This window comes from Aquarana catesbeiana, linkage group LG02 (genome assembly GCF_042186555.1).
Source record: "Aquarana catesbeiana isolate 2022-GZ linkage group LG02, ASM4218655v1, whole genome shotgun sequence".
Taxonomy (NCBI): domain Eukaryota; kingdom Metazoa; phylum Chordata; class Amphibia; order Anura; family Ranidae; genus Aquarana; species Aquarana catesbeiana.
This window is the reverse complement of record NC_133325.1, coordinates 361,421,578-361,448,923: the sequence shown is the minus strand read 5'-3', so window position 1 is coordinate 361,448,923 and position 27,346 is coordinate 361,421,578. Positions and strand designations below refer to the sequence as shown.

At 42.9% G+C, this 27,346-nt stretch overlaps 1 protein-coding gene across 1 annotated transcript in view; it reads right to left on the bottom strand.

Annotated features, from left to right (window-relative positions):
• The window catches only part of ATP2A3 (ATPase sarcoplasmic/endoplasmic reticulum Ca2+ transporting 3), a 391,838-nt gene that overhangs the window by 53,608 nt on the left and 310,884 nt on the right, over positions 1 to 27,346 (bottom strand). The window contains exon 9 of the mRNA XM_073615051.1: positions 13,026 to 13,114. Within this exon, the coding sequence (XP_073471152.1) occupies positions 13,026 to 13,114 (89 nt within the window). The remainder of the gene's footprint in view (positions 1 to 13,025; positions 13,115 to 27,346) is intronic.

Sequence of the window (27,346 nt, the reverse complement as noted above, 5' to 3'; positions counted from 1 at the left end):
TTTTTCAGGCCGGCGGTGGCATTGGGCGTCGTGATTGGCGATGGATTTACACCAGGGGGACATTGTTTTTGTTTTTTTAAATAAAGGAATAGTCAAAAACGATCTCTGTTATTTCTTTTTTACACTTTTTTTTGTGAATGAGCAAGGGTACAATGTACCCTATACTCATTCACATGGGGGGGGGGGATCTGGGGGCCCCCTTGTTGCAGTGCAGCACTTTGACACTCAGGGCAAGATTTACAATATTCCTCAACTGCTTTGTTAATACCTGGCCAGAACAAAATGCTGCTAAGCCTACTCTTTTAAGTCTACCTCAAAAAGATCAACATGTGAGAATGGGCCTGATAAAACACCACCCTTGTGTGAGACAGGGGAACCACCAACTTATGCCACAACTTGCTCTCATTCCTTCTTTACATGATACAGTAAGTTATGGGATAATGCAAAGTGAGGGGATACCAAGCTAACTTCTGGTTTTTGAAGTGCCCTATTTATCATTTTGACATGCTTTTTCTCAATTTGGATTGCACAACTGCAGTCCCAAAATCTTTCCTAGCCACTTGTATAGTTGTTACTTCTGGCACTGAGGCGGTTTCCTTTGATTCCTTAACCAAAGTTAAGTTTAGGCAAAATAATTTACTCCAGATACATTTTAGGATGGTTTACAGCCAGTCATAGCCTAGTATTAAACAGTGTAGCAAGTTCTTAACCAAACCCATGACATGCTTCCACTGGGTGCCTCCACAGAGAAAACTGCAGTAGGGCAAGTCTATTGCATCGCATGTATACAAAGTTCTCTCATTTGGTCAGTATCAAGCTTGGCAGAGCCCACCAGACTAGCATGGATCAATATGATGAGGTTTCCAGAGTCTAATAATACCTTTACTGGATGTCATTCTATTGTAACAGGACATATCTGCCAGTCTCCGTTCCTAGGTGTGCTGCTAGAACAGGCTTGGCAAATAATGAAATACAACTTCTCCGGTCATATTCTATAGGCTCATGTAATATGGGTAAATTTGCACTGACAGAACTTAATCTGCCATATCTCTAAGATACCTTTTGGACTAGGAGACCATTCATATCTGGAACCCATAGGTGTCTCATCCCTTCCTCAGGAGCCTGTTTACTTCAAAAGGGACACCAGCTGACCCACGCTCTTGGGTTCTGTACACCTTAATGCACCTCTAAATCTTAATAGGCAAGGCTCTGATTTAACAAAGCCTTGCCACCACAATCTGAGCAGGCTTGTGCATCTTCAGCTGCAACCACTTGCATACATCTGGGACATCAGGAACTTCCCAAGGTCCCATAATCCAGAGAGCACACATGCTGCACTAGGATGCCCATCGAAAACCTGAGCCTGGCTAGGTTTTCATTTTTGGGTTTAAGATCCTCCTTAGCATTTTGAAGTTGTAAGTCATAGTAGGCCTTTTGGGCCCTTCCTCCTCAGATAAGGTCACAGCAGCCCTCTTGCTCCTCTGGTAGGCTTCAACATCATCCCCTCCAGGGACAATTTCCATAAAGTGTCCTGCACCAGTTGTTTAGGTGTAGAGGTTGGCTGCTGAGCCATCATCTGCCCAACAAGACCTGTATCTGTTGCCTTTCCATACAGGTTCACTGGCTGCTATCCCTCAAAGGAGGGTGGTAGGCTACAGTTCGCTGTTAAACACCAGAGGGTGCCAGTCTAAGTTTTGTAAGATTGCAAAATTTAATAAAAGGCAAAATTGCAACTCACAAAATAATCAGTAGTAAAGTGCTTGTCAACCACCAAGCAGTCCATCAGCAAGAGGACTCCGTGGAAGGCATGTAAATCCAGTCCCGGGATCTTGAGCACCGCCGCTGGCCAGGTCATAAGAGGACATCAACAACCAGGAAGCCTACGAAGGTCCGTGGAATGCAGAGCCAGACAGAAGTAATGCCAGTACCAGTGAAGGAGTGGGGGCGTGGCTACATGTTCTGGAGGCCGACCAGTTCTTTTATCAAGCCTAGATGGATAGTATCTACTGCGCTATTTAAGCATGGAGGACCACAACACCCGGTGCTGCTTTAAAGGGGCCAAACACATTTGAATGCTAATAAAACAAACTAGGTACATCAGTTTCATGTATGTGTGCTAATAAAGTATGGATGGGACACATCAGTTTCTCTAAAATAGGCAAAAAATGTATATGGAAAATTGAGAAGCATGATTAAAATATAAACAGAACATGCATACTGATTTTCATTATTGGTTTAAAAACAGACTCATAGGGAGCTAAAAATGAGGAATAATTCATAGACATGAGGACTTCATTCAAAAGCAATAGACTATAATATGGAACATGAAAAATATTGAAAATAAAATGTAAAACAATTGATGGTTCCCAAGAACATTATTGTGGTGGTTGCAGGGTTATGCGAAAGTGGAGCAGTGCTGTGGGGGAGGGTGATGCGAAGGGGGGCAAGTGAAGGGGAGGCTGTAAAAGGGAGCAGTGCTGTGTGAGGGGATGTGAAGGGAAGCAAGTGCTGGTGGGGAGGGGAGATGGGATGTGAAGAGGGCAGTGCTGTACGGAGGGGGGTGATGTAAAGGGGGTTAGTGCTGCTGGGGGGGGGATGTAAAGGTGGGCAAGTGCTGTGAGTAAGGGGGGTATGTGAAGGGGGCGGTTCTGGAGGGGATGTGATGTAAAGGAGGGAAAGTGCTGTGGGGGGGGGGGGTGATGTGAAGGGGGCAGTTGACACTAATGTGAAGGGGAACTGATGTGAAGTGGGAGACTGTGTTGTGCGGGGGACTGAGGACACTGATATAAGAATGGAAATGTGATATAAAATGTGAGGGCAGGGATGGGAAGGATCCGAGACATCACACAAACATGCAATTCAGACCTCTGCTGGAAGAAAATTTTACTGATCAGACCTACATGAATTTTAATTCAATACCCCGCATTAGAGTGTAATAGCTTCCTTGGTGGAAAGGTTTGGGTACATATTGGAATTATTTTCAAGATATTTCAGATATTTCTGATGTTCCATATTGTTGCTCATTGCTTATGAATGAATTCTGCATATCTATGAATTCGTCCTCATTTTTATTCCATCAAGTATGTGCTTAAACCACTAAGGAGTATGTTTTTGAACCATTTATGACATTCGGTATGCATTTTCTATGTTTATTATATTTTAATCATACTTATCAATAGTTTTCCATATAAAGGTTTGTCCTTTTTAGAGAAACTTATGTGTCCCATCCATGTTTCATTAGCACGCATACATGTTTGGCCCCCTTAAAGCAGCGCTGGGCGTTGCAGCCCTCCATGATTAAAAAGCACAGTAGATAGTGTCCATACAGGCTTGACAAAAGGAGCTGGTCGGCTCCGAAACACGTAGCCACATCCATACAGTAACTTGGCATGGATGTCACTTCAGGCTGGCTCTGCATTCCACGGATCATCGCTGGCTTCCTGTCCTCAGACAACCTAGCCAGCTGCGGTGCTCGAGATCCTAGGACTGGATTAACATGCTTTCCACAGAGTCCTCTTGCCGATGGGTTGTTTAGTGGTTGACAAAACCTTCACTACTGATCATTTGCGAGTTGCTCTTTTGCTTTTTATTTTTTTTTATTAAAGTTTGCAATCTTACTATATTTTGGCTGGCCATACACGGTTCCAATCTTGGCCAGTTCAGCAGGAACCGGCCGAGATCTCAACAGTTAATGGGCAGGCTGAATGTACCAAATTGATCGATCAACTTGGGAACAAACAGCCTGCCAAATTCTCTTGCAATTATCTCTAGTGGCTGCTAGAGCCACTAGCGATAATCACTGTCTTCTAGTGTGGACTGCTTCCCCCGCCTGCCCCCACCGGGAGAAGACATTGGGCCGGCAGGAGGCATTCCTGCATGAACGCGGTCTGCGTTGATGGGGTAATCGAGTGAATTTCTTTCCTGTAACCCATGCAGCAAAAAAATTTGCTCCGTGTATGGCCAGCCTTAGATTGGCACCCTCTGGTGTTTGTTTATTTTTTTTTTTTTTTTTTTTTAGAGATTTCTTCAGTCTCTTAGGAGGAGCAGTGATTTTTATTAAAGGACTTTAAAGAGGAAGTGCCGGTTCACACTAGACGCGGCACGACTTGCAGGTCGCCTCACCGAGGCGACCTGCACACGACTGCCGGGGCGACTTGCAAGACGACTTCTGTATAGAAGTCTATGCAAGTCGCCCCCAAAGTAGTACAGGAACCTTTCTTCTAAGTCGAAGCGACTTGCGTCGCTCCGATTAGAACGGTTCCATTGTACAGAACGGGAGGCGACTTGTCAGGCGGCTAGGTCGCCTGACAAGTCGCCCCCGTGTGAACCGAGCCGAAGTGAACCCTGATGAGTTTAACTTCCTCTTTTTTCCCCTGCAAAGTAAAAGCATAATGGGCTAGTATGCATCATACAGTAGCCCATTATGTTGCACTTAACCTGCAAACAAAACCTGCAATGTCCCTGAGGTCCCCGCTGGTGGAGGCGTTCATCTTCACCCCTCTTCCTTCCGGGGCAGTGGACTTCGGCCCTGTGATTGGCCGGAGGCGCATGATGTCACTCCCACGCATGCATGCAGGAGGTGACGGTCCCGCCGCAGGCCCTTTAGAAATGGCACATAGATCGTGCCCTTCCTCAGTGCGCATTCCGTGCAGGTTTAAAAAATATTTCCAGTACCTACAGGTAAGCCTCATTATAGGCTTACCTCTTGGGAAAAGTGGTGTGTAAGGGTTTACAACCACTTTAACCATTGAAAGACATTATGGACTGTTACCCCTTATACAAGAATAGTTTTTGACAGCTAATTTACATGTGCCATTTAATGGTTATGTCAATAAAGTTAGCGGTTGCATCTGCAGACTGTTAAATGGGTCATTTTTTTGCTGGCTACCATATGCCAATATAAGCTGTTTTACAAGCTTCTCAATTGTGTTAAAGAAGGTGCTACCCATATCAGAGCACCAAGTTGTAAGGGGGAAGTGCGCAATAGGTATTGAGAGCAGTAAACCAGTTAACGGGGTGCCTTAATGGAATCCCCAACACAAACAGGTAGAAACAGGACTTCTATTGTATTCTTCAGCATACTTTTCACACATTAGCAAGTTCTCAAAGCAGAGAGAGCCCTGAGCATTCAGTCAACTCACATACGAAGGCCTACAGATGTCTGGGAATAATCAACAGGTCTAGCTAGCAATTAAGATACAGAACTAGGAATGGATTCTTTATCCCACACAAAGCTCTACAAAGCTATTGATCTCCAGGACCCAGAACAGTGGAGAAAATGAAAAGTTTTCTCCACATCAGCCATGAATCCTGGGAGTCCCTCACTATGCGTATTTGGGAAAATTATGTGAGACAAACACTGTCCACAATCCTGCCACTGCCTCAAACGCCAACACATATTTCATGCTTTACATGTGTTATAATTTGAATATAACAATCTAGAAGTGAAAATCATTTTCCCATGCCACATATTACATTTTTAGAACTTTCAATTTATTCTGAATAGTGACTCTCCAAAAGGTAAAATAAATATATATATATAGATCTCTATCTATCTATCTATCTATCTATCTATCTATCTATCTATCTATCTATCTATCTATCTATCTATCTATCTATCTATCTGTCTATCTATCTATCTGTCTATCTATCTATCTGTCTATCTGTCTATCTGTCTATCTGTCTATCTATCTATCTATCTATCTATCTATCTATCTATCTATCTATCTATCTATCTATCACATAATATAAAGAGAAGGATACAATGAATGGAAAATGTGCTGAAGACAACTCAAACAGGTTGGCTGGCACTCAAGTTATCAAACACAGCTCATTACACAAAAAGAGAGTTATACAAAGAGTTATACATATTTGAGCTGCCACTTTGTAAATTTGGTTTGGAACAGTCATCCTTAGCATGACATAGATACTTAAAGTATTTAACCCTGGAGAATACTTGCTTAAGAAGAGGGACTGAAAAGTCTTAAATACCTTTACACTCTATAGCCATTAAGATATTTGCAGGAATGATAAAAATTGAATGGTTTCTGATTTGACTAAACACCGTCCACATGAAAAGTGCTGGAAAGTGTAATAGCTTTTAAAATGACTGCCCACAGCTAAAACATGGTTGTATTACCCGAAGCCATCAGCAAAGACATTATTGGTGCAACTTTTATTATCTTTACTCTAACCTCGCCATGTCTACTGGTAGATTAAGTCAAGCTAGAGGTGTGAAGTTGGCAAGATAATTTATTTTGACAGTGCATGCCACCACTAGGCTTGGGAAGGCTGTTCTAATGTGACATAGATGGATTTTTTTTACACCTCCTTCAAACCACCTCTCCGTACAAAATCTGCACTTTACGGTCCTCAGTAAAGATGGGAGTTTATGCAACTTACAATGTTACCCTATCATTTTACCCCAACAGTTTCATGGCTCCAGTTCTGTAACTCCAGTTACATGAGTGATAAAAGCTTACATCATGGGGGCGCATGCGCGAGGCTTAGCATGGAGGACGTTTCCTCTTAGAGCTCCGCACTCCCCGCCACAGACTCGGGACTCCGTATCGCACCCGGACAGTCTAAACGAGCCAGAAACCCGGCGATCCTCTCCCGCATCTCCCGAGCCACAACCGGGATGGTTCTAACGGGACACAGGGGTAAAAGCAAACCCAAGCCGATCAAGGAGGCCCTGGCCCGCGCCTCGTCCAAGATGGTGGCGAAGACTCCCACACAGCACACTGCATCCCCAGCCAGATCTGAATGGGCAGACAGTGAAGCAGATGAGGACACAGATCCAGTATACAGCGGTTCACCCGCTCATCCACAATCAGGTATGTCTCAGCCTGATTTCCTGAAGCATATGGAAAAAATGCTAAACAGGGCCCTAAAAGTTACATCTGACCAAATCACCAATAGATTGTCACGGGAGATAAGAGAGCTAGGACAGCGCACATCTGACTTGGAAACAAGGGTAGATGACATAGAGCTCACTCTACAAGAGCATGCCCAGGAACAGGCGGCCCTCCGTGAGGAAAATGCCACACTACTCTCACGCCTGGAGGATGCTGAGAATCGCTCACGCAGGTCCAATTTGCGCCTCCGGGGTATCCCTGAAATGGTCGAAGACATTCAATCCTTCACTACAGCCCTCTTTCAAGAACTTTGCCCCTCTATACCCATTGAACGCCTGGAATTCGATAGAATCCACAGGGCCCTTACTCGTCGTCAGCAAGACGGTCCTCCACGGGACATAATAATCAAGCTGCACTTCTTCCGTACTAAAGAGCAACTACTCTCAGCTGCCCGGAACAAAGACACTCTCCAGTTCCAAGACCACAATTACCAACTTTTCTCTGACTTGGCACCCCTCACCATTGCTAAACGGCGTGCCATGAAGCCGCAGTTGCAAATCCTGATACAGCATCAGATAAAATATACCTGGCGATTCCCTTTCTCCCTTCAGTTCACGTATCAGGGGCAGCAACACTCCTCCACTTCTCCAGAATCGTTGCAACGCCTTCTTGAATCGCTTCATCTGTCTCCCCCTCTACACCAACCTGAGACTTCACTACCACGTACGCCAGCACGATCAGCATCTCATCCCTACAGCACCACACCAAAGAGGGACCAACAAGGCCCCTCCTCGATCCGAAAAGGAACTCCATCTCGCCAAGAAAGCCCTTGACCCAAAATCTCACACATCCCGCTGATTAAAATGCGATCGCTCATGGGCCCTCTTTGACACCACATGAGAACTTTTGACCACATATTTTTTATACTATTGATCGGAGACAGATGTGGTTTCACCCTGTTACAGTCCTATAGGACTTTATGTGCCTGAAGAACACACGTCGGTATGGAACATATTGAATATGACCTTTTCCACTTTTTTGTCTCCCCCCCCCTTTTTTTTTTTTTTTAAGTGGGGGCGCACATGTTATGGATATATCCTTTTTGATATGCTCCATTCAATCTTGCTTTTACCTTTTATTTTGGTTCACACATATCCTTAAATGGATTCTTAAGGCTCTGATGTTGATAAATGTGTTATATTTTTTCTACCGCTCGTTTTATCCCTTAATTTTTTTAAGTTGGGATTTTGCAAAATGATAACCATAGAAATTTAAAGAATATTGCTAGGATGACCTTCCTTAAATATTTACATAACCGGTTATTACCTATATGCTATAAGTGTGTACAATGACAAATCCTTAACATTTACGGTTTATATTGTTAGAGATTTACAGTTTTTTCTGTTTTTTTTCTCCCAGTCTGCGGCGGGGAACTGTCACTGCTCCCCCCTGTAAGATGCATGCGCTTCCTTGCCAGCTGGCTGGTTTGGAGGTGCAGACATCGACCTGTTGGGCTAAAAAGTCCAACGTACCAAGTGTTATTACACTTTCTTATTCTCCTTGTAAAACCTATCTACTGTTCATTGATTTCTTTTTCTGCTTTCCCTTCCACTGTTTCCACTGCCTTTCTCTTTGTCCTTCCCCTCTTGGTCAGGGAGATCGCGTGAACCACACACAGCTTTCCTATAGTGCCTCTCCCAAAACACTTAAATGGCCCCCTTGAACATACTCTCCCTAAACGTAAAGGGACTCCCCTAACAAAAGGGTTAAGGCCTTCCGTACTTTCTCATCCTTGAAGGCTAGTATATTAGCCCTACAAGAAACCCACTTTTCTGCTAAAGCAACTCCCAAATACTTTAGTTCCAAATACCCCCAAGTGTTCACTGCCTCGGCTGCCACTAAGCAACGAGGTGTTCTTATTGCGTTCCACCACACTCTCCCGTTTATCTTAACTAATTAAATCAAAGACCCTGAGGGTCATTATATTATTCTATAGTCTCCTATTATGCCCCCAATACTAATCCCAACCCCTTTTTTACCCACCTGCTACAAGTGATACGTTCACACTGTAGGGGCGCCCTTTTTCTATGTGGCGACTCCAACCAAGTACTGCACCCACATCTCGATAAATCTCCTTACGCCCCTGAACAATATTCCTCTTCCATATTATTCCGCAAACTTTTCCAACAGGCCTCTCTACTGGATACTTGGAAAGAATGCAATCCTGCTAAGAAAAATGTTACTATCTATTCTTATCCGCACAAATCTTTTTCAAGGATTGACCACATCTTTATACCAGTTTCTTCCTCGCCAACCCTGCTCCACTCACACATACACCCAATAACTTGGTCAGACCACTGCGCAGTAGTCACAACAGTCTCCTCCCTGATCCCCCAGTCCAAAGATTGTACATGGTGTATAAATGAAGCACACTTAACTAATCAATCCTATTGTTTTGATATACAACTAGCCCTCAAAGAATATATACAGCATAATGCCACACCCGGTATCTCGCCTGTCCTATTATGGGAGGCTCACAAACCCGTGATCAGAGGGACCTGTATATCGGTATCCACTCATCTCAAGAGAGATAAAAAACTCAGAACCCAGCAATTGGAAGCAGACTTTCATCGCCTCTTTCTTCAATTCCAATCTGCTCCAACTGAACCCCATAGGATTTTACTAGAAAAAACGAAAGCTGAATTAGACCTAATATTAGCAGAATCAGCAGATAAAACCATCCGTAGATTTAACCATGCAATTTACACAAAAGCCAATAAGCCTGACACCTTCCTAGCACTAAGACTCCATTGTCCGGAAAGGATGCACAATCCTATCAGACTCAAATTGGCCAAGGATAATTTCACAAGTAACCCTGTTAAGGTGCTTGCAGAATTCCGCAGGAAGCTAGCTGAACTATACACCTCAACGCGCACTCTCTCGGCGACACAAGCTGAGTCATTATTCCAAAATATCACTCTACCGAAATTGTCGGAAGCCAATAGAGAGTCTATGGAGTGCCCCGTTACGTCCGACAAAGTACTCTTAGCCATAAAATCTCTTAAACCGCATAAAAGACCAGGCCCCGATGGTCTATCTAGCTCTTATTTCAAAAAATTTGCCCCCATTCTAGTCCCCCTTCTTACTAATACCTTTAATGCCCTCCTTAAACAACACTCCTTTGGCCGGGACACGTTGACAGCCATTATTTCTATGATACCCAAACCTAACACGGACAACTCCTTATGGTCCAACTATAGGCCTATATCCTTACTTAATCTGGATATAAAGATCTTAGCCAAAATCATGGCAATACACCTCAACCCAATTATAGGTGGCCTTATACATAAGGACCAAGTTGGATTCATTCCAAAACGTCAAGAAAGTGACAACATCCGACGCGTGATTCTACTCCAACATCTAGTCCGAACACGCCAGATCACCATGCATCTTCTCTCTCTTGATATTCGTAAGGCATTTGACACAGTCTCTTGGCCCTATCTTAACTATGTACTGCAAAAATGGGGATTTGGCCCCAATTTTCTACAATGGGTTAATTCCCTATATAACCAACCACAAGCATATGTTAAATTTTCAGGATACCGCTCGGACTGTTTCCAGATTTTTCGAGGCACTAGACAAGGGTGCCCCCTCTCCCCCCCTAGTATTCGCATTAGCGATAGAACCACTAGCAGCCCTCCTTAGGACAAGCCCAAACATCAAAGGCCTTGATATAGCCTCTACATATCATAAGTAATGCCTATTTGCAGACGACGCACTGCTATTTGTCACTTCTCCTCGTACGACGCTCCCCAACCTCATCTTACTTCTAGACAAATTTGCCCTAATATCAGGACTGGAAGTAAACCAGTCCAAATCAAAGGCTCTCAACGTGTCCCTACCACAGTCAGAAATAGAACACAAAGGATTTCTTCCCCTTCACCTGGTCTTCATCCTCAATAGCCTATCTTGGTATCAAACTAACTAGCGACCCAGCCCACCTTTTTAGAACCAACTACCTCCCTATGTTAAAACACTTAACAGCCTTATTAGAAGCGTGGCGTCCGTTATGTGTCTCCTGGCTAGGCCGAATAGCGGCCGTAAAAATGTCTTTACTTCCAAAATTGCTCTATCTATATAGAGTTCTCCCGATCCTAATTCCCTCATACTATCACCGAGTTATTCAGACACGAGTGTCCAAATACATATGGGGCCCAATTAGACCTAGAGTCTCTAAAACAGTACTACTTCGTAGTAAACTTGATGGGGGGTTAGGCCTTCCTAATTTTTTGAGATATTACCATGCCGCCCAACTGGCCCAGATTACATTTTATCACGCGCAAAATGAAATCCCACTTTGGGTCAGCTTGGAAGCTATCGACCTACACCCACTCAAAATATCTAATTTATTATGGTTGCCCCCCACAACTCGTGGTCCAATCAGTAATCCCATAACTGGACACTCCCTTAAGCTATGGGATAAACTCCGGGGTCCCTTTAAGTTACAATCTCCACACTCCCCACTACTCTATTTGGACCATCCGAAGTTTTACCCGGCCCAAGTTAACCCGAATTCATTTCAAATCTGGCTCAGAGCGGTGTTATATCGCATATGCGACCTTGTTTCTGGATTCACTATAAAATTGTTCTCTTCTCTACAAAACCTAGCTGATATCCCCCCTACAGATGTTTTTAGATATCTCCAGATATCCCATTTTATCCAAACAACGATAGGTACTCATACCTCATTAGATGACTTATCCACTTTTGAAAGGATTTGTAACTCTGACCCTCATGCCCCTGGTCTAATCTCCCTTTTATACGCTCATCTGACCTCTCCTCCAACCAACCTTCCCTCATATGCTGTGCAATGGTCCAAAGACCTCGCATTAGATCTTGGTCCAGAGGACTGGTCTGATATTTGGTCCAATACGAAATTGTCTTCACAAAACGTAATCGCACAAGAAACAAACTACAAGGTACTTATGAGATGGTACCTAGTTCCTGCTAGGATCTCTAAATTTCTCCCAAACTACCGAGCTACCTGTTTCCGTGGTTGCACCGAGCGAGGTACCCATGCCCATGTATGGTGGACATGCTCAAGAGCTCAGGAATTTTGGGCTGCTATATTTCAAATGGCCTCCACACTATTTCAACATTGTATTGTACCTGATCCGGCTATAGCATTGCTGAATCTTATCCCTTCTGACTTCACCAAATCTCAGACCCGCCTTTTCCTTCAGATCACAACAGCGGCTAAACAGACAATAGCTAGGGCCTGGAAAACCCCAAACCTCCCCCTAGCTGAGGTCAAAAATAGAGTTACTCAGGCTATGATCCACAGTAAAATAGAAGCAACGATCCTTGATAGGATCCCCCAACATCTCAAAATCTGGATCCCTTGGACTGAACATTTTCTACCCCCGGACTTCGATAAACGCCTTCTTAAACCTTAACCAACCCGCAACATAAATGGGCTGACTTGGCGGCAGGCTGGGTGTTCCTGCGCTCTCCCCGACCACTACACTCCCTTCTCCCCTCTGCTTCTCCCTCTCTAACCTCTCTCTACCTTCTCTATACCTTCTCTATACCCTTTGCTCTTCGGACTCTTTCTCCTTCACTTTCTTTGCCTCTTTCGTTTTTAACACAGGTAATTTTGCTAACAAATAATTAAAGTCTACTAGACTTTTATCCATTATATGTTCGCAGATCCACTTTCCATATGAAAATACTATTTCTTAGCTTTTGCTTTTGTTCTTTTTTGTGTTTTATTTCGCTATCTAGTCGTAACTGGAAATGGTTATAATATGTCCACTGACATCTCTGCGGAAGTTCTGTCCCCTGACTTTTGGCTCAAGATCTATCCCTGAAAAATGTTGTCACAAAATCCTCATTGGGGGAAAAAAACATGTATAATGCTCATTATTATTTCTTGTATATATATTGCCTGTTAAACTTTATGTCCGTTTTTCAATAAAAAGTTTGAACGAAAAGCTTACATCATTCTAGATTTTTTTGGTTCTCAAGCAAAAAAATTGTAAAGATTTAGCTGATGCCAATATAGTATAGATGCTACTGCTCTTTATTCTGACATTGTTTCAATGGGGCCTGCTAACAAGGTGGAATAAAGCCCATTCTCATATTCAAATGGTCACACAGAATACTCACATTTGACCTTCTGGAGCATAGGTAGAACCAGTGATGCTGAATTCATGAAGACTGCAATGCGTTCCTTCAATCTTCTCAACTATAAACATCTTAAAGAAGCAGAAGAAAAAAATATTTAGCTTACATATCAGTTAATCCATGTAACCCATCTTACAATTTAAAAATGTCCAAACAAGGTCATACAGCTTGTAAAATAGTTGAAAATGCTGGCACTGAACCACTTTAGCTTTCTGCTTTTTGTTCTACATGACTGGTTCTCTAAAACAGATTTTTAAAACACTGCAACTGAACAGTTCTTCAACCATGGCATAAAAAAACCCCATCTCCTGAGCATCACAAGCGGAATGAAGCATCTGAAAGTTTTTTAATTAGACTGTACTTACTGCACCCATATTAGCAGTTTTTAGGCTCTTTCTATAGCTGGCCCGGGGGGTCCAACGTTTAGCTGAGTAGGCAGTCCCATTGAAAGCAAAGGGAGGCTGCCGGCTTTTGCATGTAGTCTCTCAAGCTGTGATTACATGCAAGTGATTAGTCCTTAATTCAGTCTGTGTCCAGAGCCGATCACTCACATGTGACCACAGCATAGCACAGTGAAAATTTACTTACCTCCCCAAAACACTTTCACCTAGTAGGAGAAAAGCTGCTTTAAAAAAAATTTAAAAAGCAGCTAAAGCAGCATTTTGCACATAATCTGCTAATTGGAATAGGCGCTTAAGCAGTAAATGCATCTGGCATTTAGGCGCGTCAAGAATTTTTTTTCTGCTCAAAAGCTCCTCTTTTGAAGGCACTGGTGGTTTTTCTACTTGTAAATGTTCCTCTTCTAATATGCCTGTAAACACCTGTGTGTACATACACACATAGGCCAATATAGGAGGTGCATTTACAGGAAGAGAAAAAAAACACAACATCAAATGCCTAAAAAAAAAAAAAAATAAAAAGCAGCCTTTAAGCCTAGTATGCATTAACCCTTTTAACCCTTAGGCTGCATTCACTCCTGAGCTTTTCAAAGTCTAATGTTTTTACCGTGATTTTACAGCAATTTTGTTCAGGTCACCAATATAAAAGGCAGAAAAACGCCTCTAACCTGCCCCAAAGACGCTCATGTTCTTTTTTGAGCTTAGGGCATTTTTCAGGCGTTTTGCTTCAGGTGACAAAACTCTCAGATATGAACAGGTGCCATTGAAATGAATGGGATTTTGCTTGTTGGGCGTTTTTCAGGAGTTTTACGAGTGGTTTTATGAGCTGAAAACGCTCAGATGTGAATGCAGCCTTATGCCGCGTACACACGACCGGTTTTGCCGTCGGAATAAACTCCGAAGGTTTCTCCAACGGAATTCCGCTCAAACGGTCTTGCATACACACGGTCACACCAAAGTCCAACCGTCAAGAATGAGGTAACGTACGACGGGACTAGAAAAAGGAAGTTCAATAGCCAGTAGCTTCCATCTCGTACTTGCTTCAGATTATGCGTCGTTTTTGGTCCGTCAGAACAGCATACCGACAAACGGTTTTCCCGATAGGAATTGGTTCCGTCGGAAATATTTAGAACATGTTCCATTTCTAGGTCTGTCAGAATTTTCGAGAAAAAAAGTCAGATGAGGCATACACACGATCGGAATAGACGATGAAAAGCTTCCGTCTGACTTTTTTTGTCGGGGCATTCCGCTCGTGTGTACGTGGCTTTTGAGTTTATGTACATGGGGGTGTGATGACCTGTGAGAGCTGGCAGCCTCTCATTGCTTTCAAAGGGCTTCCTACTCGCAGCTAAACATGAGAACCCCTTCTGAGGTTCTAGCATGTAATAACCGGCACAGTGCATTGATAGGTGTGAATGCACTAGTGTTGCCACCTCATCCCTTTAAACAAGAACACCTTTGAATTACACAGGTCCTGAGGCTAATTAAATGCAGATAAGGCACCAAGTGAGTTTAATTACCAGCCACAGAACCTGTGTAATTATTATGTGTTCGGGTTTAAAGGGATGAGGTGGCAACCCTAGAATGCACCCTTAAACCAGAGCCATACATGGCTTGAAATACAGCTGGTTTGGCAGGGAGCAGCCAAAATTAGATTAATCTATGGTAATGCCAATTGTACCAAAGTCGATTGATTGATTTGGGTACAACCAGCCTGTCAAATTTTTTACATGCAATAAGCATGGTGTTCTACTGTCAGGGAAGGCTCCCTCCGCCCCCCGCTGGCAGAACACACCAGCGCTGCGGGAGGCATTCCCCAATGAACACTGACTGTCTTGATTGAGGGAATCAAGTGATATTCTTACCTTCCACCTGTGGTGGAAGAAAGAAAATTGAATCATCATCATCTGCTTTACTCAGTATCACTAACTGTGACCATTACCTAGTTAGCTGGATATAACTAAATAAATAAGAATGCATGGTCTTTGTACTTGCTGCAAACATGTCATCATTAAAATAGGAGGATAAAACACATTGAAAATGTATGTCATGCAGTTAGGTTTCCATAGAATGCAGATCAAAATCATTGAGGGTGTGGTTAAAGCTTGACAGAGGAAGTCTTTGTTTCCTTAGTTTCTTGATAAGCCTTTATTAGCACTGCTTGATGTAAAGCAGAACTCCAAAAATGTGTATTATTAGGGCAGGGGTGCCCAAGCGGGCCAGCGCCCTCTGTGGCCCACCACCTCCTGCTCTGGGATGGCAGGTAAGCAAGCCCCGATCGCGGCCATCCCTGCGCATCAGCATGAATAGAGCCAGTGCTAGAGGAAGCATGCACCGTCTCCTGTCACAGGCGTAGTGAAACCAGATGCACTCCACCTCTTGGGACAGCAGCCTCAAGGGATACCCGCCAGCAGTACCAGCCCTGGGGTACAGCCAGCAGCAGCTGTCAGCCACACCCACCCTGGGCGACAGCCAGCAGCAGCCATCAACAATATCTGCCCTGGGGGACAGCCAGCAGCAGCCATCAGCCATATCTGCCCTGGGGGACAGCCGACAGCCAGCAGCCATCAGCCATATCTGCCCTGGGGGACAGCCAGCAGCAGCCGTCAGCCATATCTGCCCTGGGGGACAGCCAGCAGCAGCCGTCCACCATATCTGCCCTGGGGGACAGCCAGCAGCAGCCGCCAGCCATACCTGTCCTGAAGGACAGCCAGCAGCAGCTGCCAGCCATACTCGCCCTGGGGACAGCCAGCAGCAGCCATCAGCCATACCCGCCTGGGGACAGCCAGCAGCCCTCAGCCATACCCGCCTGGAGGACCACAGCAGCCAGCAATACCTGCAGTAATCCTAAGGAAGAAATAAAGAATGAGGTCAGTTTTTAATTAAAATCAAAACAGCAATGGGCATATCTGTTCTTTACACTGGTACATTAGCTACATTGGGCTGCGGGTTACCTGCACTGAGGCATAGACTTCGGTTATTACCTGCAGGTTTGGTGTGCTTTCTTTCCTCTTTCTGAAAGTGCACCACACCTGCAGGATATAATAGAATTCTTTGGCAAAGTGCAAGTAACCCACAGGAAAGCCACAGGTGCAGGTAAACTGCAGCGCATCAGTGTGAAAGCAGCGTTAGGCCGATTGGTTCCGCCTGGTGTTTTAGGCGGACCCAGCGAGTCCCTTCATTCACCTCTTTAGAGCGGCAGATGTAAACAGATTTGTGTCCTTTTACACCCGCCTATCTCCAATCCAATCCGCTTAATAAAACAGAAGGGGATCCATCCCTTTCTGTCTGGGCGGATTGAAGGGCCCATAGAGTAGAGCAGGCTGTCTCTGTGTCTGCTCTGCATATGCAGAGAGGACATGGACCTGTGCTCTACTCATTGTGACCCGCGAACCGGTTACCAAGTCGCTAAAGTGGCCCTCACTTTTTAAAAGGTTGGGCACCCCTCTATTAAGGTGTCAATTTTTCCTATGTCCTAGCTATAGCTGCACAAGTCTTCAATGAGCATCTTTCATAAGCACATTCTGGGAGGGACCTGGAGTTCAAATATGAGGGAAAACGCGGGGTAATGGAGATTTGGGGGGGATGATTGTTATTTTTATACAAGATTAATATACTGTGCAGTGCTTTTCAAAATTAGGCAGACAGTAGTCACAATACAATACAAGAGGAATCCTGTTTGTTAGAGTAAACAGTCTAAAAGGGAGGGTGAAGTGATACAAAAAAGATAAAAGCTGTGGAAGTTGAGCTAATGGAGAAATTAAAAGTTCAGCTATTAGATGTTAGAAGCAGGATAGGTTTCTTTAAACAGACAGGTTTTCAGGGATTGCCTAAAAGTGGATACAGTGGGAGACAAATAGGCAGAGAAAGGTATGGTGTTCCAGAGAATGGAAGAGGTCTAGAGAAGTCCTGGAAATGAGCATGGGAGAAGAGAGAGCTAGATAGCAGGAGGTCTTTGGAGGGGAGAGAAGAATGGTTTGGTTGGCATTTTTAGACAATGTTAGTGATGTAGCTGGGGGGTAGAGTTGTGGATGGCTTTGTAGGTTTTTGTTAGTATATTGAATTTTATTAGTTGGGTGAGTGGAAGCCAGTGGAAAGTTTGGCAGAGATAAGTAGCAGACACTGAGTGGTTGGTAAGGTGCAGGAGTCTGGTAGCATTAATGATAGATGGAGGGGGAATAGCCTATTTAAGGGTAAGCCAATGAGGAGGGGGTTGCAATAGGTGAGGCGAGAGATAACCAGGGAGTGAATCAGAAGCTCTGTGGTGCTGATGGTTAAGAAGGGGAGATATTTTGGAGGTGTTATGGAGGTTGAGGCGGCAAGATTTGGACAGTGATCGTCCTATCAACTGCACCCCTCTGTACTGCCTGTCCCCACTATCAGCTGCCCTCCTCTGTATTACCTTATCCCTACCATCAACTGCCTTTCCACTGTACTACCTGTCCACACCATGAGCTGTGGCTCCATGTGATCTGGCTGCATCTACTTGCAAACATACAAGACAGCAGCAGACACATTTCACAGAGCCACAGCTTTAAGTGTTCTTTTACTATTATAAATGAACAAACAGAACTGATTGTTCATTTATCTATGGTGAAAGTTCACTCAACTTAGAGAGGGAGTGGGGGTTCTGTGCTAGTTATACCTCCCCCAACAGGAACACCCATAATTTGAGCTTCAGAATGGGGTGGAGTTACAGCCAGCATTAAGATGTGAATTTCTGGGTAACCAATCAGAATGGGACCAAGTGCTATATGAACTTGGTCCTCTAGGAAAATAAAATTAAAAACATTTTCACAAGAGCTCTTCCTTATGAAAAAGTTTACTTTTTTCATCCAGAAAACATACATCAGATGTAAGATCCCTAGCCAAGACCCATTTGTGCTTTGTGGAGATATCATTAAAAAAAAATAAAATTAGTATAACCATCAACCAGAGCGGGCTCTGTGATCGCTGAGTCCTTGGGACACGGCTGATCACAGATCGAAGTAAAGGGCCAATCGCAGTCCTCTACCATGTGATCAGCTGTCAGCCAATGACAGTTGATCACATGATGTAAACAGAAGCCAGTTATCAGCTTTTTTCCCCCCTCACGCTGACAGTGAGGAGAAAAGAATAAAGCAGATGAACGGCTTCTGTAAAAGGGACATCGGTCCCACACAATGCCCACCACTGCTGCTAATTATTGCCCACCAGTACTGCTAATCAGTGCAGCCCCTTCAGTGCCACTCAGCGCCTCTCAGGGCCCATTAGCACACGTTAATGAAGGAGAAAAATTACCTATTTGCAAAATTTTAGAACTATGATGAAAACTTTTTTTCAAAATTTTCGGTCTCTCCATTTAGCAAAAAAAAAAAAAAAAACCCAGTGGTGATTAAATACCACCAAAAGAAAGCTCTATTTGAGTGTAAAAAAATTATAAAACTATGGGTACAGTGTTGCATGACTGCGCAATTGTCAAAGTGTGACAGCACTGAAAGCTGAAAATTGGCCTGGTCAGGAAGGGGGTATAAGTGCCCAGTAAGCAAGTGGTTAAGTAAGTGCACAAATATTGGTTTACAGTGCAGATGCGTAGGGGACAGGCAGTGTTTACTAGCAAATAACTATGTTTGCTACACAAAGCAGATGGAATAGAAACATGAGAAGAGACAAAAAATGTAAATGGATACACAAACAGTACACAAGTGTTAAAACACTTTATAGTCAACCCTATAGTCGTTAGGTATACGATAAATAGTATGCAAGCTATAATAGTATGCAAGCTCTTGGAGGGGATGATAAGGGACTATATACAAGATTTTAGTAGTGAAAACGGTATCATTAGCAGTAATCAGCATGGATTCATGAAGAATCGTTCTTGCCAAACCAATCTATTAACGTTCTATGAGAAGGTGAGTTGCCATCTAGATAAAGGAAGCCCCGTAGACTTGGTGTATCTGGACTTTGCAAAGGCATTTGATAATTGCCCATAAATGCTTACTATACAAACTAAGGTCTGTCGGCATGGACCAAAGGGCGAGTACCTGGATTGAAAACTGGCTACATGGGCAAGTTCAGAGGGTGGTGATAAATGGGGAATACTCAGACTGGTCCGGTGTGGAAAGCGGCGTCCCCCAGGGTTCTGTCCTGGGACCAATCCTGTTTAATTTATCCATAAACGATCTGGAGGATGGGATAAACAGCTCAATCTCAGTATTTGCAGACGATACAAAGCTAAGCAGGGCAATAATTTCTCCGCAGGATGTGGAAACCTTACAAGAAGATCTGAACAATTTAATGGGGTGGGCAACTACATGGCAAATGAGGTTCAATGTAGAAAAATATAAAATAATGCATTTGGGTGGCAAAAATATGAATGAAATCTACTCACCAGGGGGAGAACCTCTGGGGGAATCTAGGATGGAAAAGGACCTGGGGGTCCTAGTAGAGGATAGGCTCAGCGGTGGCATGCAATGCCAAGGTGCTGCAAGCAAAGCAAACAGAAGATTGGCATGCATTAAAAAGGGGATTAACTCCAGAGATAAAACGATAATTCTTCCACTCTACAAGACTCTGGTCTGGTCGCAACTGGAGTATGCTGTCCAGTTCTGGGCACCAGTACTCAGAAAGGATGTGCTGGAACTGGAGAGAGTTTAGAATAGGGCAACAAAGCTAAGGGACCGGAGGACCTTAGTTATGAGGAAAGGTTGTGAGCACTGAACTCATTCTCTCTGGGGAAGAGACGCTTGAGAGGTTGTATGATTTCAATATACAAATACTGTACTGGTGACCCCACAATAGGGATAAAACTTTTCTGCGAAAGGGAATTTAAAAAGATATGCGGCCATTCACTAAAATTAGAAGAGAAGTGGTTTAACCTTAAACTGCGTAGAGGGTTCTTTACTGTAAGAGCAGTAAGAATGTGGAATTCTCTTCCACAGGCGGTGGTTTCACCAGGGAGCATAGATAATTAAAAAAAAAAATTAGATAAGCCCCTGAACGACCACAACATACAGGGATATACATTGCAATACTGACATAAAAGCACATAAGTTGGACTTCATAGACTTGTGTCTTTTTTCAGCCTCACCTACTACCGTATGTAACTATATAAAAGGGTACATTCATTCTCTATTCAAGACTCCGCTCTTCTTGAATTCAGAATAGGTGCTGCAACTATGATGACTTAAAACTATAGTTTCTTATTCATTGGCAAGACCGGTTCTATAGGGTAATTCAGTGAAAATTGGACATACAGCAGGTACAACAAATCTCCTTGGAAAACAAAGTTAATAGGTTTAATATATTTCTGGGAAGTCTACCAATACTTCTCTTTTGCTAAGGGCACTTTCACACTGGCAGCGCCAGGCGTTGGTGGCAAAGCGCCGCTATTTTTAGCGGTGCTTTACAGTCGTTTTTGCGGTGCTTTTTGGCCGCTAGCGGGGTGCCTTTAACCCCTGCTAATGGTCGAAAAAGGGTTAAAAGCGCCGGCAAAGCACCGCTGCAGCGGCTCTGCCCATTGATTTCAATGGGCAGGGGTAGTGTAAGAACAGTGTATACATCGTTTCTACAGCGCCTCAAAGATGCTGCTTGCAGGACTTTTTTGAATGTCCTGCCAGCGCACCGCTCCAGTGGGAAAGCACTCGGGCTTTCACATTGGAGTGACAGGAGAGGCGCTTTACAGGCACTATTTTTAGCGCTATAGTGCCTGTAAAGCGCCTCAGTGTGAAAGGGGTCTGAGGGTCAGACCTTATAACAAAAACAGCTCCCCACATACATACCATCAACAAATTCCCATGATAAGGAGACATAAATTCTGTTGTTCTAATTCCCCCGCAATATCTGGCATTTTCTGATTATTTCTTCCATGGCAATGACACCTATCTATTGAAGGGTTACAATGCCCTCTCTAATGCAAGTTGTGCCTTCAGCAACAACCATGAACAAGACAATTGCAGCTTTAAGCCCATTCTTAAAAGCTGTGCAACAAAATGCACTGTACTTCAATGCAATATAGCCTGTGCTAAAGAAAAGTATTTTTGGCTTCTACTGTGGAAAACAATGCACATAAGCACAACGTAAAAAGAAAGAATGCACCATCTACTTGTGTGTTAAAACACAGCACACATGGTGTGAATCCAATATGCTCCAACAGGGAAGAAAATTCCTTTCTGATCCCTAAAGGGAACCAGTGACTCCCTCAATCAACATTCTGAGGAAAAGTATTAAACATTTTCAAACGATATAGAAAATAAACTGTATAATGCATGCATGTTTTTAACATAATCTTATAACGCTCAACACTAAGCCTCATTTGTCAAGAAGCAGCTCAATCACCAGCACATTCAGTTCAGTTTAAAAATCAGCCATCTTCCAAGGACTGATTTACATTACATAGCTTAGTGTTATCTTCAAATAATGAAATGGTACTTTAAATCTCAAACTCTATATATCATTTAGAAATAGATTAAAATTATACCTTTACAGTACAAGTCAGTAATCATAACTATTTGCATGCGATCTTTAAGTCTGTTTTCTATTTATAGACTAAATTACCCAAATCTAAAGATCTTAACGTACACGCCATCTGAGAGAAACCATATGAAATCCTTTAGCAAAGTCTAAAATATACTACACACAAAGCCAATCCTTTGTTTGGACTTCTCCTTCTGTACTCACTAAAATAAACAATTGTAGGGGTTGTAAACCTCAGACATGAAATATGAACAAAGCATATCCTTCTAGTATGTACTTGTCTCAATCCAGAGCACGAAGTCTGTTGCTTCGTTCCTCTGCTATTTGCATGAATCACTTCTGACAAGGTTTCGTGACACCAAGAGAATAAAGGTGACAGGGAAGGGATCTCCAGCACACAGCCTGTGATTGACAACCTCGCTGAGCTCTGCAGTGTGTAATTTCAGCTTCCCATCCTGTTTTCTGACAGCTCAGACAAGCTTTATAAAATCTGGACTATGAACGGATGCAGAGAAGAGTGCAGATAAACAGGTACAACTTATGTAGGAAGATTTGTTTCAGCTCTGTATATCACCTAAGGCCAGTCACTTCACTGGGTTAATGTAAGGGTTTAAAACCACTTTAAATCTCATGAATCCATGCCATCACATACAATATCTTCCATGCATAGCACTTTTTATGTGGTCCTTTTCCAGTTTCTTAAATATGTTTTGCAAAACAATTTGTGATTACAAGCGTCGCTTTGTGATTACTAATACCTCTGTAATTTACATGGCTAAGGGTCAGGTATGGACCATAAAATATATAACATGGGGTAATCTTTTAAACAGCAACCTTAATCAAAGAATCTTATGGATCACAGTTCGTAACAGAAATCATGCCAGCACCTGCCAGCGTACTAAATACCAATGAGTCAGCAGCAGGGATAAATCATTGGTTAAGGAGTTGGCAAGCACCCTATCCCTATGTTAAAGAGTCCTTCGATATAGGTCCATTGTCCCATCATCCAGCAATGTAGGTCCACGTCAATCATGATGAACAACGGCCCTTGATCCATGCAAAAAAGAAACCTGTGGCACCTTACTGCTTGCTGGCGCTGAATGACATTGCTGGTTCTCCTCAACACAAAAGCAAACAAAGGAGCCGGATTATCAGGTGATGTCAGTGGGTGATCCACCCCTCTACGATGTTGCATATAGGCCAATGATGTCATAAGTGCCCATTTGATTTTTTAGTGCTGGGAGAAGCAGAGCTGTTGTTTACCCTAGTAATTTTGTGTGAATGAGTAGGTGTACTGTACACCATACTCATTCACCTGGGGGGGGCGGGATCTGGGGGGCCCCTTGTTAAAGGGGGTTTCCAAATTCTGATAAGTCCCCCCCCCCCAAAACCATCAGACTAGGGTTAGTTGTGCTCCTGTTCCTTTAAGGGGGATTGGGCTGCCTCCAGGCCCACCTGCCCCTCATCTATCCATTTAATGCACGTGCTTCCATTGTGGAGACGCTTATAAATTCAGCAGTGTTAGGACTGCAAGCATACACAGGGTGCCGTGAAGAGGCCTAGCAGCTTATGCATGCGTTTGTAAATTCGTGCTAACTAAACCCCTGTTTTTAACGCAGACAGGCTAATTTGGTCAGTTGGCAGACTGGTTGGTGAGTTGAGCTATGGGGGGGGGTGATTCCCCCTTGGCAAAGCACCCACCCTGTTGAGGGCATGTGGCCTGGTATGGTTCAGAAAGCGGGGCTGCACATTCGTTAACCCCCCCCCCCGGTGGTGGTAGGGGTTCTGGGATTGACTTGTTTATTTTTCAGCTCTTTTGTTTACATTCTGCTGTCAGTGGGGAATTCCCCGCGGATGGCAGAGATGATTCGTTTTTAGGAAGCCGGAATATGCCAACTCCTTAAAGCGGGGTTCCACCCAAATTTTGAACATTATCTCTATGCATTCTCTTCCTTGCCTAGATGCTGACATGCTGTGTAAAAAAATTTAAATCGCCATAATTACCTTTTTTTTTCTACTCTTCTTAGCACTTCCTGGTTTTCCTCCCATGGGAGTAGGCATGTTTCTAGCCTCTCCCAGACCTCCCACAGTCCCCTGGGAGCTAGTCTCAGGCTTCCCAGCATGCATTGTGCAACAGCGTCATCACAACATCTCGGTGAATGCTGGGAGCACAGCATTCACCGCATCCAGGAAATACATGCTTGTGGGCTTCAAATGCCCACAATGAAGATGGAAACCGCCTTCAGTGAATTTTATAAGTTATTCTTTACAACGAAATCGGACACAGGCGGACTTATTACACAGAACATGTGAGTAGATAATCATGAGAAGAAAAGTTTGTGAATGAACTCCAAAAAAAAAAAAAAAAACGATAGATAGGTGGACCCCCGCTTTAACAATCAAGAACTCATTATTGCTGCTGACAGTAGAGAGGAGTCACTGGTTGTTAGGACGCCGGAGTGTGCCGGCTCCTAACAACCAATGCAAAACCAGATAGATCATTTGTCCTTATACATCCATTTAGATCTGCTTCTTGTATTTTTTAAATGGCACAAAAAACTTGTTCTATTTAAAAAAAAAAAAAAAAAACAGACCTGAACAGACGTGAATGTAAATGGATGATCATCAGTTTATATCTATTTGCCTATAGGAGTGCATTGCTGTGTTTTTCATCTATTGGAACACCCCTGAGAAATCAAAAGTATTGCCATGTCAGTATCTTATTGTTACATCTATATTCTCCAACAACCTTGTCGTTTACGTAACATTGGTCTATAGAGGCGAATGGCGGATTAAAAGTACTTGAATAATGTAAAATTTTTGGATCAAAAGTCTTAATTCCGTAAGGACATGAAAAATGAAAATCTGAATAACTAAAATAGTGTGTAAAAACTGTACTTTTATAAATCAAATACCACTTGTCCCGATGTACTCAATAGATATTCTAACAAAAAAGTGCTCCCTTCAACATATACCCTAAGACAATACTGCTTGCAAAAATCCTGTTTGTCTTTTTTGGGCTTTATATAAAAAAGGGAAGGCTTTGGGGTTTTCCAGGATAAACTATATATTGCACAAGGCTTTTAAAACACAAAGTATTTATTAAAAACGTGTGGAGTTTGCTCTCTATATCAATGACAATTTTCACATTACAATTGTCTGTAGAGGGGAATGATTAGCAGGGCTTCCAGGGAAATGCTAGGTAGTTGACATCATGCATAGCATTTGAGGTAAGGTAAAATCGCTGATTTGTTAAAAATTTCCAGTGCATTTGGAAATTGCATGAATAAACATTCCTTGTGTTTTTCCAATGCCAAAAGTCCTTGGGAGAACACATGTGTATATAAATCTAACAGTAGTGAAGTTGCAAAAGGAAATTAATTCAACTTTGCCATTAGAGTAGCAAAAAAGGAACCTTTTAGGAAAGAAACTGAATTTTCTTAACATTTATGATTTGTATTTTATTTTATTTTTCAAGTAATGACTAATGAGTTTAAGTAACCATTGAAAACTACCAGTGTTCACAAATAATTACGTGCTTCAAATATTGCTTACCTCCAAAAAAATGAAAAAAAAAAAAAAAAAAAAAAAAAAAAAAAAAAAAGCTCAAACTTGGCAAGAACACTCCCAGTACCCAAGTTCTAAAGGAACTATACAGAGTATCTTCGATGTATCCAGGAGCTTTCAGCAAACTACAGGACCTACCCAGTAACAATAATAAAACTAATAATTCTAACCGCTCACGCTATAGTGAAAAGATGGCTACAGTGTGGGCTTCCAGTGCCAGGAGGGCATCAATAGACATCCTTCTGTGATCGCGCTGCTTGTGCACCCCCTGCGGGCCCCCGGCTCTGTGTTCGTGGAGTCCTTCGGATCTTGGCATTTTGAAGAACAGGGTAAAGGGCCACCAACAGCAGCCCTTTACCACGTGATCAGCTGTCAGCCAATTACAGCTGATCACAGAAGTAAACATAAGCCGGTTATCAGCTTTTTTTCTCCTCCCGCTGAGAGCGTGAGGAGAAAGGAAGAAAGCCAGTAACCGGCTTCTGTTAGAGACATCGGTCTCAACATTGCCCACCAGTGCCTCATCATCAGTGCTGCATATCAGTGCAGCCTAGCAGTGCCTATAGTGCCCATCAGTGCCACCTCTCAGAGCCCATCACTGCCACCTATCAGTGCCCATCACTGCTGCCTCATCAGTGCAGCCAAATTTTCTAACAAACTATGAAAAAGTTTTGTGTTTTCTAAATTTTAGTTTTTTTTTTGTTTCTTTAGCAAAAAATAAAAACCCCAGTGGTGATCAAATACTACCAAAAGAAAAAAAACTATTTGTGTGAAAATAATGATAACAATTTTGTTTGGGTACAGTGTTGCATGACCGGGCAATTGTCATTCAAAGTGCGACAGCGCTGAAAATTGGCCTGGGCAGGCAGGGGGTATAAGTGCCCAGTAAGCAAGTGGTTAAAACTTTAAAAGTGATTGTAATGAAAAAAAAAAAAAAACAAGGATGTCATACTTAACTGCTCTGTGCACTTTAACCACTTGGGCAAAGTGTAAAAATGTGTGCAAAAACAAGCATTTCAATTGAAGTCTATGGAGCCAAAAATGCAGGACTAGAAAAAAGGTCATATACGTTTTCTAACGTGGGATGAAGTGTATGATAACTGAGCATACAAAAATGAACAGGAACAATTAAGCAATAATTGGATTTTGAATAGTCAGGTGTAGTCAGGCATATGAAAAGAAGCAGAAAAATGCTCAGGTGTGAATGGGGGCTGTAGGAAAAAATAGAATTGTCCTTTATTCTTTAAAAATTGTCCATCTCCAGGCAAAGGAAACATCTCACACTGTCACACATTCTGTAGTTTTGTTGTATACTTGACATATTTCAATGCTTCCTTTTTCACTTGCGCTCTGTATAGACTATGTGTCAGTACTGGCCAAACCTGGCTTATGTTAGAGACAATTTATAAACATGCTGTATGAAACAAGTAGTGATGAGTTGCACAACAGCACAATAACAGTGTGGGAAATCTCAAGTTGAGGCAGAAGTGGAAATAGGAAGGCAAGCTGAACATGCTTACACCGTTCCCTTTCTTTCATTAGCCATACACAAGAAAATATATTTTACATTATAATAAAATAGGATTTAAAATATAATGAAAAAACAGAATGCCAACATTTGTATCAAATTCCAAGACTGGCATGTGGTAAAATGCTACACGGTTGCAGTTATAATACTTAATGTCAGCGTTTAGTGGAAAAAGGAACAGGTGGGGGTCTATGTCCAGCTTTGATGGAATTAAACCTTGATGGCTGGATAATAAAAAAAAAAATATATATAAATATATGTCTTGTACACACACCCAGCAGGTTATGATTAAGTGAAACATGCCAAGCAGGTTCTTTGTACAGTGGTGGTGCACCGAAATGAACATTTTGGACAGAAAC